Source organism: Etheostoma spectabile, chromosome 18 (genome assembly GCF_008692095.1).
Source record: "Etheostoma spectabile isolate EspeVRDwgs_2016 chromosome 18, UIUC_Espe_1.0, whole genome shotgun sequence".
Lineage (NCBI taxonomy): Eukaryota > Metazoa > Chordata > Actinopteri > Perciformes > Percidae > Etheostoma > Etheostoma spectabile.
The window spans coordinates 26,326,448-26,343,662 of NC_045750.1; the positions used below are offsets into that span (position 1 = coordinate 26,326,448).

The window sequence follows — 17,215 nt, forward strand, 5'->3', positions numbered from 1 at the left end:
ACACACACACACACACACACACACACACACACACACACACACTGTTCAGCCTGATCCAGTCTTTCTGACAGATGTGCTTTAGATGCATACTATGGAGCACAGTCGGATTTTTGTTCGCTAATTGCAGCAAAGTTGACGGGTTAATTATCTGCTTCCTGTGTAATTCTAAGTACAAATCCAAGGTAAGAGCTTTTTGGATGTGTATTGTTGTCTTTGTGAGAGAGATGAGGCTAGACCTTAGTACTTAGCACTGACCTGCACTACAGACAGTATTATTTCTAATACAAAGGTGTTATTGTAGCACCTTACCATCATGTATATGAAAGAAATCTGTCTGATTTGATATGTTAAATCAAGGGTCAACAACCTTTACTGTCCAAAAAGCAATTTTTGGATATAAAGTTGTTATTTTTCATCTGGCTGGACCCACAAAGCAAATTTGAGCCTTTTAATAAAGACAGCAGCCTATTCAGTCTAAATTAGCCTACTTACATTACAAATATGTCAAAACGAGCATTTATTAATATGGTGAAGTTGGTTGCTATTTTTATTGCCTTGTCTTTTGACCATTTGATCAATTTCTAAAAAAGTAGATTTGCTGCTCTGCTACCTGCAGCAGTTCTGAAATGGCTCCTTCTCTCTCCCCCCCAGCCGGATACTTACAGAACGCAGTGTACTTGTTCTTGGAAACGTCTTTCAATGTGACTTTTGTTTTGATCTGTAATCCATACTTGTCTATGGAAACTCAAGACCACTAATGAGGTTTGGCAAAATACAGAAGATACGACGCCGTCTTAATTTAACCATGAGTCTGACAGTGGTGCATGTATTATGACATGTCTAAATCTGTCCTATCCATTAAACACCGAAACTGCCACAAAAGATCTGTTTTTTAAAGTACTGGCTGCCTGGGAAGCACACCTGGTAAAGTGTGCGCCCACATACAGAGGCTTAGTCCTTGGTGCCACGGGTTCGATGCTGACCTGTGGCCCTTAACTGCATGTCGTTCACCCTCTCTCTCCCCTTTCATGTCTAAATCTGTCCTATCTAATAAAGACCTAAAATTCCCCAAACATTTTTTAAGTATTTTTACATCCATGGTGAAAAGTCATCTATTAAATGATTGGGTTCTCAATTTAATAAATCCATAACGGCATTACCCAAACAAAGAACTTTTTTAAATTGGAGAATGGATTATTTTTTGTTGTTTCTTAAAGCTACGTTGTGTAACGTTTGTGGTTGTTCATTATCAAAATCTATATTGCCCATTCACAAACTTGTCCTTTTTTAGAAATATTGACCACCACCATCAATTTCAAGTATTCCTATTGGCTTGAAATTTTACATCTGCGCTCGCATGAAATGGGGTAAACGCTCCATAGTCATGCTCCATCTTAACACGTTAGCTGGTAAGGGACATACATAAATTGAACTGCGGGGTGAGAGAGAGCTGATTGGGATATGTGAGCTCAACGCTAGATGGGAGATATTCTTACACAATGTAGCTTTAAGATGTTTCCTTGTTTTGATTAATTGTTGATTTTTTTCCTCTCATTATCCCAGTTATTCCACAGACTAACACCCTTTGTTGTAATACAGTGAAGTTCTGTGTTTTCCTTATTGTTATATATGAATACTGCTAATGTTAGTTAACCTTCTCTTTTTTTTTTTACACTAGCGAAACAATGTGTTCCAAGGTGGTGTTGTTTCTGTTTGGAGCTGTGTGCATCACCTCTCAGGTAAAGATGCTAATCAGATGCTAATGTCTTATATAACGTGGGATAGGAATTTAACCAGGCACATAATGTTTGAATGTCTTCTATTTTGTATTTCATTGGTATCGTCCATTTCAATGCAGTGTGCATGAATATAATCTTTCACTGACTAACAATTTTAGCATATCATTTGTTTTCGGAATGCTAAAAAGAAGCAATTGATATGATTTTAATTTGACACAAGACTGAATTCCACCCAAGGCAGAAAGACTAATTCTGTTGTTTCCCTCTCTTTCCCTCTCGCAGATCAGTTCAGCCGGTGAGTCCCTTGGCTCCGTTGTCATTCAGGGCGTTTTAGTTAAAGACCTCAGGAAAAAAAAAGTATGCGAGGCTGAGTGGGTTAGGTGCAGGATGTTTCTGTCTTCTTTCAAAGGGTTGTGAATGTCGTGTGGATGGATGAAAAGTAATATTTGTATAATTGTAATGTTTTCTTTTGCTAACAGAAACTTACCCAACTAAAATTAATTAGTTTTGTTTCTTAAAAAGTCTGAATTTCAGTTTCTTGCATTTTTGTTTCAGTTGTTGAACAAAAACATAACAACTATCTTGTGTCATAGTTGAAGAGGTCTACAGTGCTGAGCTGATGGTGGAAAGTAACGTCACACTGGATTCCCAGACCATCCTCAATGCTTTGTTGGGCATAATTAACCTCACATCGCCCAATAATCCACCAGTGACCCTCTCAGACAGTAAACTAGTCGCAGGTATGGGATTTTTTTGTTATTTCATGCAGTTTTTCCCTTTACAGTGAGTGTGAAATGGATGGATGTAGGGGCATGCTGGGGAATGGATAGCAGGTACACTGTAAACCTAGATTTTGGTCTTTAATTAAACTTTGAGGGGTCATGATTTATTCTTTCATGTTTTATAAAGTTGGCTGGCTAGTTCAGTTAGCTGGCTAACTCTCGTCCCTTGTAGAACAGGCCCAGGTTTCTGGAGCCAGCTTTGGTTTCTCCCTTTGCACTAGTTTCTGGTTGGTAACACCCTCTTGTAAGACACTTGGCGCTTAACAATTATTTATTTTGGAGACATTAGCAAGACCTTTTTGTTTGCATACACTGCTACAATACGTTGATGATATGCAAATGTCTTTCTCCTATGTATGTTCTTTTACACTTTCATTTTTATTTTTCTCAAAGCTCATACTAGTAAACGGATGTGTGGTCATATTTGACTCTATGTTGTTTAAAACAGTTGGATATTTTTCGTCTGATAAACAACCAAACCTGGAGATTTATGCATTCTCTGCTCTTTACACTGGTTGAAGTGGGTGGGGTTAGTCACTGTAGATTCAAGCAATGACACATATTTCCATGGTCCAACCCCAGTTTAGCAAAGTTAGAATTAAAATATGCTGTAAATTGTGTTAGGCAGGTAACTGTCTAGTGTGTTCTCATGTTGGAGAGAAGTGATGAATTCAAGACTATAAGGATTTGACTATTGTGCTTCTCTTTCCAGAGTGCCTGATTATTGGCACTGACACCCAGTGCAACTGCAGTGCCGGTTACATTTGGAGCAACCAAGTGTGCTACAATTTCAACTGTTGCCGTGAAAGTACTTGCACCAAAAATGTGTCCTACATCGAACCACTTTGCATTGCCAAAGTCCAAGGTAACATCCCTGATGTATGAACAATTCACCTTCTTTTGTTTTGTAGAACTTGTGCTAGGATTTACTTTTGATTATTTACTGTGGTTTAAATTAGTGTAACATGATGGAATAAGTCATTGTAGTCCAAATGTGTTACAGCATACTACTTTGTTCATCCTTTGCTTTTCTCACTTATGGGCAAATATGCTTGTTGAGATCAGAACTGAAACTTATAATGTACTATAAAAACTCATAATGTTTGCAATTAACAGTTCGCATCAATGGATCAGTCATCAATTCCCTCCAAGGTGAATCTACAATAAAAACACAGGTACAGCTCACTATCATCCCAAATGTATACTTTTACATTCCTGAAGATGTTTGTCACTGTAAGACACAAGTCTAATGTTTTCATCTTTTTTTCAAAGCTTCAAAACAAATTTGGAGAACTGAATGGCTTTGAGTCCCTGAATGTAACCGGTCAGAGGTATTACACTTTGCAAAGATATGGACGTTTATTATGTAATTGCTTTTTCTGTAATTGAATTGAATAGTGTGCTTGATATTTGGCTGTTTTGTTAAAAATATTGCAGTAGTCCATGAGAGTCAGCCCCGGGTGATAACACACCTGTAGTTGGCTGAGAGCTAAGATGGGGCGGCTGTGGTTAATCCTGACGGGAATAAGTCCAGTTTTTGGGACGGGAGGCTAGCGAGCAGAGAGTTAGTTCTTAGCCTGTTAGAAATGAAGCTGCAACAAACCAGCTTACGTCTCACCGTTTGGTTTTCACCTGTTTTTTTTGGTTGCAAATTTTTTTTAGTTGCAAACCTTATATTGCTTTTATCATAAATACAAACGGACGTTTTTTTTCTCACTAACCAATGATCTTTCATTAATCTTTTCCAAATCTTAAAGGCAAAGCAACAAGTTTACTGACTTTGAGGCAGCTGTCAGCGTCAGATTTGAAACTTCTAAACTTCAAAAGATTGTGACTGACCTGGAGTCAGCGCTGGAAGCTGTACTCTGGGTCGACACTTCAGGTCAGTGTTAAAGTGTTGCTGTTAATTGTCATTCATTTAGTTCATGTTAACTTTTAACTATTCCTAAGCTGTGAGTGCATGCGCTAAATAGACTGCAGGAGTAAATGTGGCCATGATGCATCAGGATTGGGACTTACTGTCTTTGGTTTTTATTTACTATTTCAAATCCACAAACTGTTTTCTATATTAAATAATGTGAATAGGAAAAATGTGTTAAATGGTGACTATACAAAATCACTGCCAAACACATTTATAGGGACTAGTCCATCTTGTTTGTAATAAGCAGCTAATTCACATTGTATCTCCATTTATGTCTTCACTTCCTATTTCCTGACATGTGTATTGCAAATAGATAGAGTTTTCTTGGAAACTGCAGTGAACAGCACCTTATTGAAACTGGCTATATGTGTGAGAATATAACATTTAGATGATAATCATTTTAAACTGATCAGCTCCTATTAAAAAATAGGGGTATTTTTAAGATAGAAACCAAAATTATGATGATCCTCCTCCACCACATTGTGTATTTTCATGCATCAAATAAAACAGGTGAATTAACGAACTTGGAGAACGCATTGACATGCACTGTAGTAGCAGTCAGTTACTGTAGGCCTAAATATTCAGGTCTCAGCTTTCCAAAGGGGGGGTGCATGCTATAAACTCTGGAGGGGGCCCAAACTTTTGCAAATGCCATTTTTTTGTTTTCTGTTATTTTGAAAGTGTAAATGTTGGAAATAAAAATCTAACTTTTTGTGACATATTATACGAATGTCTAATCATTTGATGCCTTTTGGAGATTTTTCCATCTTTTCTTGGATTCTTTATGCACATTCATACAAATCTTTACCTGGGGTGGGCCCAAACATTTGAGCCCCACTTTAAGTCCTCTGGCAAAAGATTTCTTGAAAATCCACTTTCCCAGTTTTTAAGATAAATTATCATTGGTCAGAGTAGTCAGCTAATTTTAAAATCCAATAGAATCCTCCAGTGAGATGTGTGACTAGGCCTCATGGAGATTGGACCAGGACATGTTAAGGTATCTTGCTCCATACTAAGGTCCTGGATAGACAACTGACGATGACGTAGGAACTCACAGACCAATGGACTGCCCTTAAAAGGCTATACCCCATACTTCTAACCTAATCATAACTACTGTATTGCTGTGTATTTATATTGCTTTCTTTAAACAGGAATGGTCACCATAGAGTCCCTAAAAGGTACAGTGCTGTACGAGTCGGAGCAAGTACTGAATTGCACATTTGAGGAGGCGTCAGGGAGTGCTGGCTGGAACATGAGCACGCCGAATCAGCGCTTTGAGCTCAACACAGGCAGTGTGGTGAAACTGGACCCCAACTGTGCCACAGCGACATACAAGTCTTGTGTGTCAGTTACACTCCAGAAGGTGACAGGCGTCTGGTCAGGCGAGTACAAATTACGGTTGAACTGGAGTTTAAATACATTTTTGCTAAGAACTTGTTTTGTAATTGTAATTATAATAAAGACAATGTTTTATGTATAGCACCCCCCATATTAGTGCTCTCCAGCAGGGGCATTTGTAGGATTTGAGGAATTTAGGGCTTAGCCAGTTAGAAAAAAAAACAGCTCTATTTTGATGCTTTTTTAAGCACTCTGGTACTTTGTCATAATCATTGAAAATGTAATGTGTAGCTCAAAAGTTTTTCTTTCCAACCCCATAGTTAATATTTCACTGGAATTGTACCTTGTACAATTTGTGACCCGTTACTTTGGTAACCACTTGACTAAACTGCATATGAAGTACTTTCAACTAGCTCCACGTTAACAGTACTGCTAACAGATTGATATGTCAGTGCTTACAATCTAATAATAATAATAATAGTAACAATAATAATTATAATTAAAGCTGCAAGCAGCGATGGAGGGCCCTCGCTAACCCGCGCCAGTCGGGGTTACTGGCGGACGCCTCTCCTTGCGACCGCGCATTTGCGCGTCACTCGTACCCTGAAAATCGTCGCCAATGAAAAGTGAACTCCCTGCTGAGTTCATTGATACCTCACACAAGACTATACGTCATACAGGTCATTATCCGTGAAAGGGGGCGTGGCCGCATCATAGGGGGGCGGGTCAAACATCACCAATGAAAAAGGAAGTCTCTGCTGAGTTCATTGATACCTCACACAAGCCTATACGTCATACACATCATTATCTGGGAAAGGGGGCGTGGCCGCATCATATAGGGGCGGGTCAAACATCACCCATAAAAAAGGAAGTCTCTGCTGAGTTCATTGATACCTCACACAAGCCTATACGTCATACAGCTCCTTATCTAGGAAAGGGGGCGTGGCCGCATCATAGGGCGGCGGGTCAAACATCACCAATAAAAAGGGAAGTCTCTGCTGAGTTCAATGACACCTCACATAAGTATCTAAGTTAAACGGTTCAAATGTTATGAAAGGGGGCGTGGCCTGAGTGACTGGGCGTGGCCATAATATAGGGGCCGCCTCAGTATCACATGTAGACACCACGTTCTAAGTTTCATGTAAATCGGATGATGTTTGTCATATAAGGCTTATTTCCTGTTGCCAGGTGGTGGCGCTATCTCCAAAAGTCCATATTGGCCTGTAGGTGTCCTCAGGCCTGGACTCTTGGTGTTTGTGGGAAATTTCAAGCAGATACGACAACGTACACTGTAGTTACAGCCAATTTCATCTTCATCGCTAAACACCCAAAATGGCCGCCATGCCACGCCCACACCGTATGACGAAAAGTTTTTCTTTTAATAACTTTTCATCGTCAACATCTTAGGATGATACACACCAAGTTTGAAGATGATCGGATGAAATCTCTAGGAGGAGTTCGTTAAAGTATAGCACCTTGTTTTTTAGGCCTACTTCCTGTTGCCACTAGGGGGCGCTATGACTTTGAGCCAATAGCGGCGTGTAGATGTCGTCAGGGGCGGACTCTGATGAATCGTGAAAGGTTTCGAGCTAATCGGACAACGTACGCTCGAGTTACACCCATTTCCTGTTTCGGTGGCGAATTGCACAAAATGGCCGCCCCGCCACGGCCACGCCCTATGACGAAAAGTTTTTCTTTTAATAACTTTTCATCGTTAACATGTTAAGATGACACACACCAAGTTTGAAGCTGATCGGACGAAACCTCTAGGAGGAGTTCGTTAAAGTACGACATGTGGAAATGGGCAAAATCGCACTAATTTCGCACGTTCAAAACAAAATGGCGGACTTCCTGTTGGGTTTAGGGGGGCTACCATGGAGTTTTATGTCCGCCCCCATGACACATATGGGTACCAAGTTTCGTGAGTCTACGATAAACGTAGTGCAGGGCTGAATTTTCGTAATATTGTAGGTGGCGCTAGCGAGCCATTTTGGTGCGCCTATTCCCGAAACCATTAAATACGTAAATTTTCACCAGACTTGATGCGACCGCCAAATTTGGTGAGTTTTTGAATATGATAAGTCCTCCCAAAAAGGCAATTCATTTGACGGAAAATAATAAAGAATTAAACTCAAGCAGCGATGGAGGGCCCTCGCTAACCCGCGCCAGTCGGGGTTACTGGCGGACCCTCTCCTTGCGACCGCGCAATAAAGCATCACTCGTACGCTGAAAATCGTCGCCCATGAAAAGTGAACTCCCTGCTGATTTCATTGATACCTCACACAAGCCTATACGTCATACAAGTCATTATCTGTGAAAGGGGGCGTGGCCGCATCATATTGGGGCGGGTCAAACCTCACCAATAAAAAAGGAAGTCTCTGCTGAGTTCATTGATACCTTACACAAGCCTATACGTCATACAGGTCATTATCTGTGAAAGGGGGCGTGGCCGCATCATAAGGGGGCGTGTCAGACATCACCAATAAAAAAGGAAGTCTCTGCTGAGTTCATTGATACCTCACACAAGCCTATACGTCATACAGCTCATTATCCTTGAAAGGGGGCGTGGCCGCATCATATTGGGGCGGGTCAAACGTCACCAATAAAAAAGGAAGTCCCTGCTCAGTTCATTGATACCTTACACAAGCCTATACGTCATACAAGTCATTATCTGTGAAAGGGGGCGTGGCCGCATAATAGTGGGGTGGGTCAAACATCACCAATAAAAAAAGAAGTCCCTGCTGAGTTCATTGATACCTTACACAAGCCTATACGTCATACAGGTCACTATCTGTGGAAGGGGGCGTGGCCGCATCATAAGGGGGCGTGTCAAACATCACCAATAAAAAAGGAAGTCTCTGCTGAGTTCATTGATACCTTACACAAGCCTATACGCCATACAGGTCACTATCTGTGGAAGGGGGCGTGGCCGCAACATAAGGGGGCGTGTCAAACATCACCAATAAAAAAGGAAGTCTCTGCTGAGTTCTATGGCATCTCACACAAGACTGTACCTATAACGGTTCAAATGTGAAAGGGGTGGCCTGGGTGACTGGGGTGGTCATAATATAGGGGCCGCCTCAGTATCACATGTAGACAACACATTCTAAGTTTCATGTAAATCGGATGATGTTTGTCATATAAGGCATATTTCTTGTTGCCAGACGGTGGCGCTATCTTCAAAAGTCCATATTGGCCTGTAGGTGTCCTCAGGCCTGGACTCTTGGTGTTTGTGGGAAATTTCAAGCAGATACGACAACGTACACTGTAGTTACAGCCACTTTCTCAGTGATCGCTAAACACTCAAAATGGCCGTCATGCCACGCCCACACCGTATGACGAAAAGTTTTTCTTTTAATAACTTTTCATCGGTAACATCTTGAGATGATACAGACCAAGTTTGAAGTTGATCGGATGAAATCTCTAGGAGGAGTTCGTTAAAGTATAGCACCTTGTCTTTTAGAACTACTTCCTGTTGCCACTAGGGGGCGCTATGACTTTGAGCAAATTTCTGCGTGTAGATGTCCTCAGGCCGGGACTCTTGGTGTTTGTGGGAAATTTCAAGCAGATACGACAACGTACACTGTAGTTACAGCCAATTTCATCTTCATCGCTAAACACCCAAAATGGCCGCCATGCCACGCCCACACCGTATGACGAAAAGTTTTTCTTTTAATAACTTTTCATCGTCAACATCTTAGGATGATACACACCAAGTTTGAAGATGATCGGATGAAATCTCTAGGAGGAGTTCGTTAAAGTATAGCACCTTGTTTTTTAGGCCTACTTCCTGTTGCCACTAGGGGGCGCTATGACTTTGAGCCAATAGCGGCGTGTAGATGTCGTCAGGGGCGGACTCTGATGAATCGTGAAAGGTTTCGAGCTAATCGGACAACGTACGCTCGAGTTACACCCATTTCCTGTTTCGGTGGCGAATTGCACAAAATGGCCGCCCCGCCACGGCCACGCCCTATGACGAAAAGTTTTTCTTTTAATAACTTTTCATCGTTAACATGTTAAGATGACACACACCAAGTTTGAAGCTGATCGGACGAAACCTCTAGGAGGAGTTCGTTAAAGTACGACATGTGGAAATGGGCAAAATCGCACTAATTTCGCACGTTCAAAACAAAATGGCGGACTTCCTGTTGGGTTTAGGGGGGGGCTACCATGGAGTTTTATGTCCGCCCTGCCATGACACATATGGGTACCAAGTTTCGTGAGTCTACGATAAACGTAGTGCAGGGGCTGAATTTTCGTAATATTGTAGGTGGCGCTAGCGAGCCATTTTTGTGCGCCTATTCCCGAAACCATTAAAATACGTAAATTTTCACCAGACTTGATGCGACCGCCAAATTTGGTGAGTTTTTGAATATGATAAGTCCTCCAAAAAGGCAATTCATTTGACGGAAAATAATAAAGATTAAAGCTGCAAGCAGCGATGGAGGGCCCTCGCTAACCCGCGCCAGTCGGGGTTACTGGCGGACGCCTCTCCTTGCGACCGCGCAATAAAGCATCACTCGTACGCTGAAAATCGTCGCCCATGAAAAGTGAACTCCCTGCTGAGTTCATTGATACCTCACACAAGCCTATACGTCATACAAGTCATTATCTGTGAAAGGGGGCGTGGCCGCATCATATTGGGGCGGGTCAAACCTCACCAATAAAAAAGGAAGTCTCTGCTGAGTTCATTGATACCTTACACAAGCCTATACGTCATACAGGTCATTATCTGTGAAAGGGGGCGTGGCCGCATCATAAGGGGGCGTGTCAGACATCACCAATAAAAAAGGAAGTCTCTGCTGAGTTCATTGATACCTCACACAAGCCTATACGTCATACAGCTCATTATCCTTGAAAGGGGGCGTGGCCGCATCATATTGGGGCGGGTCAAACGTCACCAATAAAAAAGGAAGTCCCTGCTGAGTTCATTGATACCTTACACAAGCCTATACGTCATACAAGTCATTATCTGTGAAAGGGGGCGTGGCCGCATAATAGTGGGGTGGGTCAAACATCACCAATAAAAAAAGAAGTCCCTGCTGAGTTCATTGATACCTTACACAAGCCTATACGTCATACAGGTCACTATCTGTGGAAGGGGGCGTGGCCGCATCATAAGGGGGCGTGTCAAACATCACCAATAAAAAAGGAAGTCTCTGCTGAGTTCATTGATACCTTACACAAGCCTATACGCCATACAGGTCACTATCTGTGGAAGGGGGCGTGGCCGCATCATAAGGGGGCGTGTCAAACATCACCAATAAAAAAGGAAGTCTCTGCTGAGTTCTATGGCATCTCACACAAGACTGTACCTATAACGGTTCAAATGTTATGAAAGGGGGCGTGGCCTGGGTGACTGGGCGTGGTCATAATATAGGGGCCGCCTCAGTATCACATGTAGACAACACATTCTAAGTTTCATGTAAATCGGATGATGTTTGTCATATAAGGCATATTTCTTGTTGCCAGACGGTGGCGCTATCTTCAAAAGTCCATATTGGCCTGTAGGTGTCCTCAGGCCTGGACTCTTGGTGTTTGTGGGAAATTTCAAGCAGATACGACAACGTACACTGTAGTTACAGCCACTTTCTCAGTGATCGCTAAACACTCAAAATGGCCGTCATGCCACGCCCACACCGTATGACGAAAAGTTTTTCTTTTAATAACTTTTCATCGGTAACATCTTGAGATGATACAGACCAAGTTTGAAGTTGATCGGATGAAATCTCTAGGAGGAGTTCGTTAAAGTATAGCACCTTGTCTTTTAGAACTACTTCCTGTTGCCACTAGGGGGCGCTATGACTTTGAGCAAATTTCTGCGTGTAGATGTCTCAGGCCGGGACTCTTGGTGTTTGTGGGAAATTTCAAGCAGATACGACAACGTACACTGTAGTTACAGCACATTTCATCTCATCGCTAAACACCAAAATGGCCGCCATGCCACGCCCACACCGTATGACGAAAAGTTTTTCTTTTAATATTTTCGTCGGCAACATCTTAGGATGATACACACCAAGTTTGAAGATGATCGGATGAAATCTCTAGGAGGAGTTCGTTAAAGTGTAGCACCTTGTCTTTTAGGCCTACTTCCTGTTGCCACTAGGGGGCGCTATGACTTTGAGCCAATAGCGGCGTGTAGATGTCGTCAGGGGCGGACTCTGATGAGTCGTGGAAAGTTTCGAGCCAATCGGACAACGTACGCTCGAGTTACACCCACTTCCTGTTTCGGTGGCGAATCGCACAAAATGGCCGCCCCGCCACGGCCACGCCCTATGACGAAAAGTTTTTCTTTTAATAACTTTTCATCGTTAACATGTTAAGATGACACACACCAAGTTTGAAGATGATCGGACGAAAGCTCTAGGAGGAGTTCGTTAAAGTACGACATGTGGAAATGGCCAAAATCGCACTAATTTCGCACATTCAAAACAAAATGGCGGACTTCCTGTTGGGTTTAGGGGGGGGCTACCATGGAGTTTTATGTCCGCCCTGCCATGCTACATATGTGTACCAAGTTTCGTGAGTCTACGATAAACGTAGTGCAGGGGCTGAATTTCCGTAATATTGTAGGTGGCGCTAGCGAGCCATTTTTGTGCGCCCATTCCCGAAACCATTAAAATACGTAAATTTTCACCAGACTTGATGCGACCGCCAAATTTGGTGAGTTTTTGAATATGATAAGTCCTCCAAAAAGGCAATTCATTTGACGGAAAATAAAGAATAATAATAAAGAAATAATAATAATTCCTTCAGTTCAATAGGGCCTTCGCCGCCTGTCGGCGCTCGGGCCCTAATAATAATAATTCCTTCAGTTCCAATAGGGCCTTCGCCGCCTGTCGGCGCTCGGGCCCTAATAATAACAACAACATCTAGGGCTGTCAATTGGTTAAAGATTGTAATCACAATTTATTGCACGAGTGTCCTAGTTAACTCTTGATTAATTGCAAATGAATCACACATTTTTTGATCTGTTCTAAATGTAGCTAGAAAGGTTTATTTTTCAAGTTATTGATGCTCAGGTGGTATTTGAGTGGAAACTTAATTCACATCGGCAGTACATGCAAAGGCCTTATGTCCAGTTGAGAGAACCATCTGGAAGGCTTTAAAAGGTCACATATTAGGCTTTTCCATATTTTCAGTCATATCTACAATGGTATAATGTTGGATTTTTATGTTAAATGTGGCCAAAACTTAGAATTATGAGGTAAACATATTTTGGACAAATCCCTGTTTGATAAAACATTTAGATTTCCAACTGTTCTGAACACGCCGGTTTCAACAGTTTTTTCTACTCTCGGCTAAGTCTTACTTAACTCTAAGCCGGCCTTCTATAACCAGTCATCTGCTCCAATTACAGGACTGGAGTGGGTTTTTAAGCCGCTGTAGCTACATGCTAACGGCAGTAAACAATGTCCCCTCGGCTGCCAGTGTTGTTAAGTTCTCCCCAATTCTGGATCTCGTTATTTGGTTTAAATGCCTTTATTGGCGATGTTTGATGGCAGAAAGTGCTGCTTCATTCCACTACAATCTAGCATACTGCTAACTATTAAGTAGCTACATGCTAACGCAACAGCCAATGCTGGTTCTTTCTCCCCTTCTCGGTTGCTGTAATATTTGGTTTAAAAGTCTTTCATGGTACAAAGTGCTGCTTTATATATAAAGCAGCTCCAGTTTCATCTAGTGAAACATGGAGCGGAGGTTCCAGACATTTTAGGAAGAGTGCTGACCAATCAGAGCAGACTGGGCTTTGGAGGGAGAAAGAGACATGCGCTTCTGCAGAGGGTGGGTACAGGTGCAGCAGCCGTGGGCTGGATGAGAAAAATAAAGTGCTTTTTGAACATTAAAACATGTACACTAGTACAAACACAAAAAGAATGGGTTTGTTTAATTCCAAGGCAATCTGCTGGTAAAACTCCTGATCTAAGTCCTCTGTGAGAGGAAAAGCATCCAGACGTAGTGGGAATTTGCCCTTTGTTTGTTCCCTGCAGGCACGTATGAGTGTGGATTCACCACGGGGTCGGTCAGGCACACAGCCAGGGCACAACTGAAAGTGGCGCTTCTGCCTGATGTGATCGCCTTGACAATCGACCCTCTTACTGCAGACTGTTCAGCAGAGCCGGTCAAACCGACTATAAATATAAATGTCACCGCCACCATCGCTAACAGCACAGAGAGCTTCAGCGTTTGGTGGAGCCTCAATAATGTAACGAAAGAGAATCTAAAGAACCAAAGTAAGACAAACCTACAGTATCTGTCAAATCTGTCCGTCTTGTTTTCTTCTGTCATAATTGCTAACTTCAACGCAAATTTAAATTCACATTTCTGCAAAATAGATACATTTCCACATTCACAATCCTAACCATATAACAAATATCCATTTTCTTTACAGCTAATGGAGATAAGCTGGTCTATAATTTTAATGCTCATGTCAGTTGCACGAAAACCGAGAAAGCACAATATGTGAATGTTACTTTTGAGAACACAATAGGACAAATAAGAACTGCACGAGTGGATATCCCAGTGATTTATGGTAACTGCTTATTTTTTTTACTCTACTAAATCTGCTTTATTTTGAATTTAGCCTATGGTATAATATGATATATTATCATGTTGACACAATACTGTATTACTTTGTTTATAGTTTACATTTCTTTCCAATGTCTTTTGCATCAACTAATGATTCCCTATATTTTTTTCCCAGAGGGTGCACCGTTTTGCAAGCAAGATCGGATAAATAATGACTCATGGCCAAAAACCCCAGCTGGAGCCACAGTGATTATCCGAACATGTGAGGTGGGCAGGGTTGGCTATAAGTCTCGCACCTGTATACACCGTACCTGGATGGATGTGTTCTACTACTGCATCGACGAAAACTTGAACAAAGTTTTAGATGCTGCAGACGTAAGTGTGGCATTACAGCTCATGGCCCCACTGTCAAAGATTACACATTCACATGGCAATATTAGAATATTGTCTTATACTGTGCACAAGTTTTAAACTGTTTAAAAAGTTCTTTCATCAAAGTCGTTTTCCAAAAACAAAAGCTTTATAATGTTCTACACAGGACACAGGATGACCAATCAATCACCACTCTGCTCTGAGACTGCTCTACATGAACATACATCATTCAAATGTTACTCAAAATATATGGCTTCACCAAAAACATTAGAAATGACACTATTAAAAATGCCAACCACGTTATGCTAGACAGCTAGCTAAACAAAGTTCACACTGTTTGTTACCAAAATGTAATGTTATTATTCATAACTCAAGTTACTGTGAGATGGACTCCAATATAGTTATGTTTAAGAATCTGAGGTGAATTCTTATTTCTAGCTAGCTAATTTCTGAATATTGCAGTAACCTGATGCTAACTAAATATCTTAAAACTCCACACCTGCATTGATATTGTGTATAATGTAAAAAAAACTCTGCTTTTTTTCTTATCATTTAATTGTGTAAAGCCTTCACGTATAGAACCTTATAATTTTATATAACAAGGAACATGATGTGTCTGATTTGTGCACCTTATCTTGAAACCCCCCTTTGAAAATATGTAGTTTTGTATTTAGGAAATTATTTTGACCACCAAACCAAACTTTTTTTTATCAGTTCTGCTGTCTAGGATGTAAAAAAATCAGTATCAGAAACCACTCAGATCACAGATGGAGCCTTAGAATCTCAAACTGTTTAGACCCCATCGACATTGTTGCTTGTGTTCTTTTGTTCATGGTTAGAAATACTGTTGTTTTTTTTGTTTTTTCTAGAACTTCCAGAAGGGACTAGGGGCTACCCAGGCGGTGGCCATGGATATATTTGCAGGACTTAAGAACAGCTCTACTGCTATGTTGGCTTCTAATTCCGTTAACTCTATGGGCGACATTAGTGCCTCCGTCAATGTTCTTAATGGGATGTCCACTGGATCAAAATATGTTACCTTGCAAGAGGATCTCCTTCCTGTAAGCCCCCGTTGATTCTTATTTTGTTTACTGTATTACATGTAGAGTTTGGAGCTTGAAGGTTTATGCTTGACTTTGGAAACCGCTGTTTGAAAAAAGAAACATTTAACACAAGGTCATACGTCATACTTTACCTCCATGGGACTATCTGTTATCACGTGACCAAAATTCTACACCAAGGTCACATGATAAAAAATAGTCCCATGGGTTTCAAACGTTCAAGATCACATGAGAACACAAAGAGGATGATAAGCTGCCGTTCCACGACAAATATGGCACCATTGCAACATTTGATAGTTTTTTCCCTGCAGTGAGGCACACCAGTGTGGGAGACCGAGATTCCATGAAAAGCTGTTAGCTGAGAAGCTTTCACTCTACGCTGTGATTTCAGTTATTCTGGAAGGCCCAGGTTCATCTTAAACTGTGTAGAGGGCAGTAGTGTCAGAAAGTAAAAAAAACGTTAAAAATGAACGGTAACAAAAATGGAAACAGTCTTGTGGCAGCTTTGACCTCAATTGAAGGCGGCCCAGGATTCCACGTAACCAACTGGTTCACTCTCCCAACTTGTGAAATACTGCAGCTTGGTCAGTGGCCCTTAACAAAAGGCACCCTTAAGCCTCCTTGTAGGATGCACCAAACCTGCATACGGTCAGGGAGGTGGATGGGTCAGACAACATAGGACTTTCACCCAGGAGACATTTCCTATTTATCCCACACCATTAAACACAATTTCTTCTAACCCCACCCAGGATTTTTCAGGCTTCAAGTGGTTTTACCCAGAGCTTTGAAAAATGGGGTTCCAACCCAAAGTGTCAAAAACTGACACAGGGTCCAGACCATACACATTGAAAAATTACGCCAAAGGGACACCCAGAGCATTAGAAAGTTACACCAAGGGGCCCTAAACCAAGCTTAAAGTTTGGAGCGAGAATGTGTTGATGCACTGTAAGTACTTAACGCACACATCATGATATCCCGAGGCCAACTAGTACAACACGTGACCATAGAAATAAAATGGATAGAAAGGCCAATGAATTGTTTGACGTGGTCATTTGATTAGTATACAACAAAATAGCGATTGCTGTCATGATTGCACCACGCGTCAGCAAATTGTTATTAGTGTTGTAAGTTAGCAGCAGGGACGCAGTTAGATCTATTTTAGTGTGGCTGAAGCTACCACGAAATATTCTTAAGCCCCACCAAATAAGAAAAATAATAATGAGATTTAATTTTTATTTTATTTTTTTTACAGGGCACTCGGTATCACACACTACGTTGCATCAACCTTCTTTCATCTGTGTCAATGTGCACTGCTGTTTTATTTATATTTCACAAACTGTTCCCCGGTAAAACAAATAACTAATTTTCAAAATAATTCCATCTGTAATTAACACAATGACAGAATGTATGATGATTTTGGTCTCGCTATCATACACTTTCTGTAATAAATCCCTGGGATAAAATCTACTCAAA

The 17,215-nt window shown here is 41.3% G+C and overlaps 1 protein-coding gene across 1 annotated transcript in view; it reads left to right on the forward strand.

Moving 5' to 3' along the window:
- Positions 1-72: 72 nt before the first annotated feature.
- adgrf3b (adhesion G protein-coupled receptor F3b) overlaps positions 73-17,215 on the forward strand; it is a gene marked incomplete in the record, with an annotated part of 24,772 nt that continues 7,629 nt past the window's right edge. Inside the window, 13 exon segments of the mRNA XM_032543382.1 lie at positions 73-182; positions 1,679-1,739; positions 2,022-2,034; positions 2,333-2,479; positions 3,234-3,386; positions 3,638-3,696; positions 3,794-3,852; positions 4,279-4,403; positions 5,594-5,824; positions 13,772-14,014; positions 14,173-14,313; positions 14,485-14,684; positions 15,551-15,742. Coding sequence (XP_032399273.1) covers positions 1,686-1,739; positions 2,022-2,034; positions 2,333-2,479; positions 3,234-3,386; positions 3,638-3,696; positions 3,794-3,852; positions 4,279-4,403; positions 5,594-5,824; positions 13,772-14,014; positions 14,173-14,313; positions 14,485-14,684; positions 15,551-15,742 — 1,617 coding nt within the window.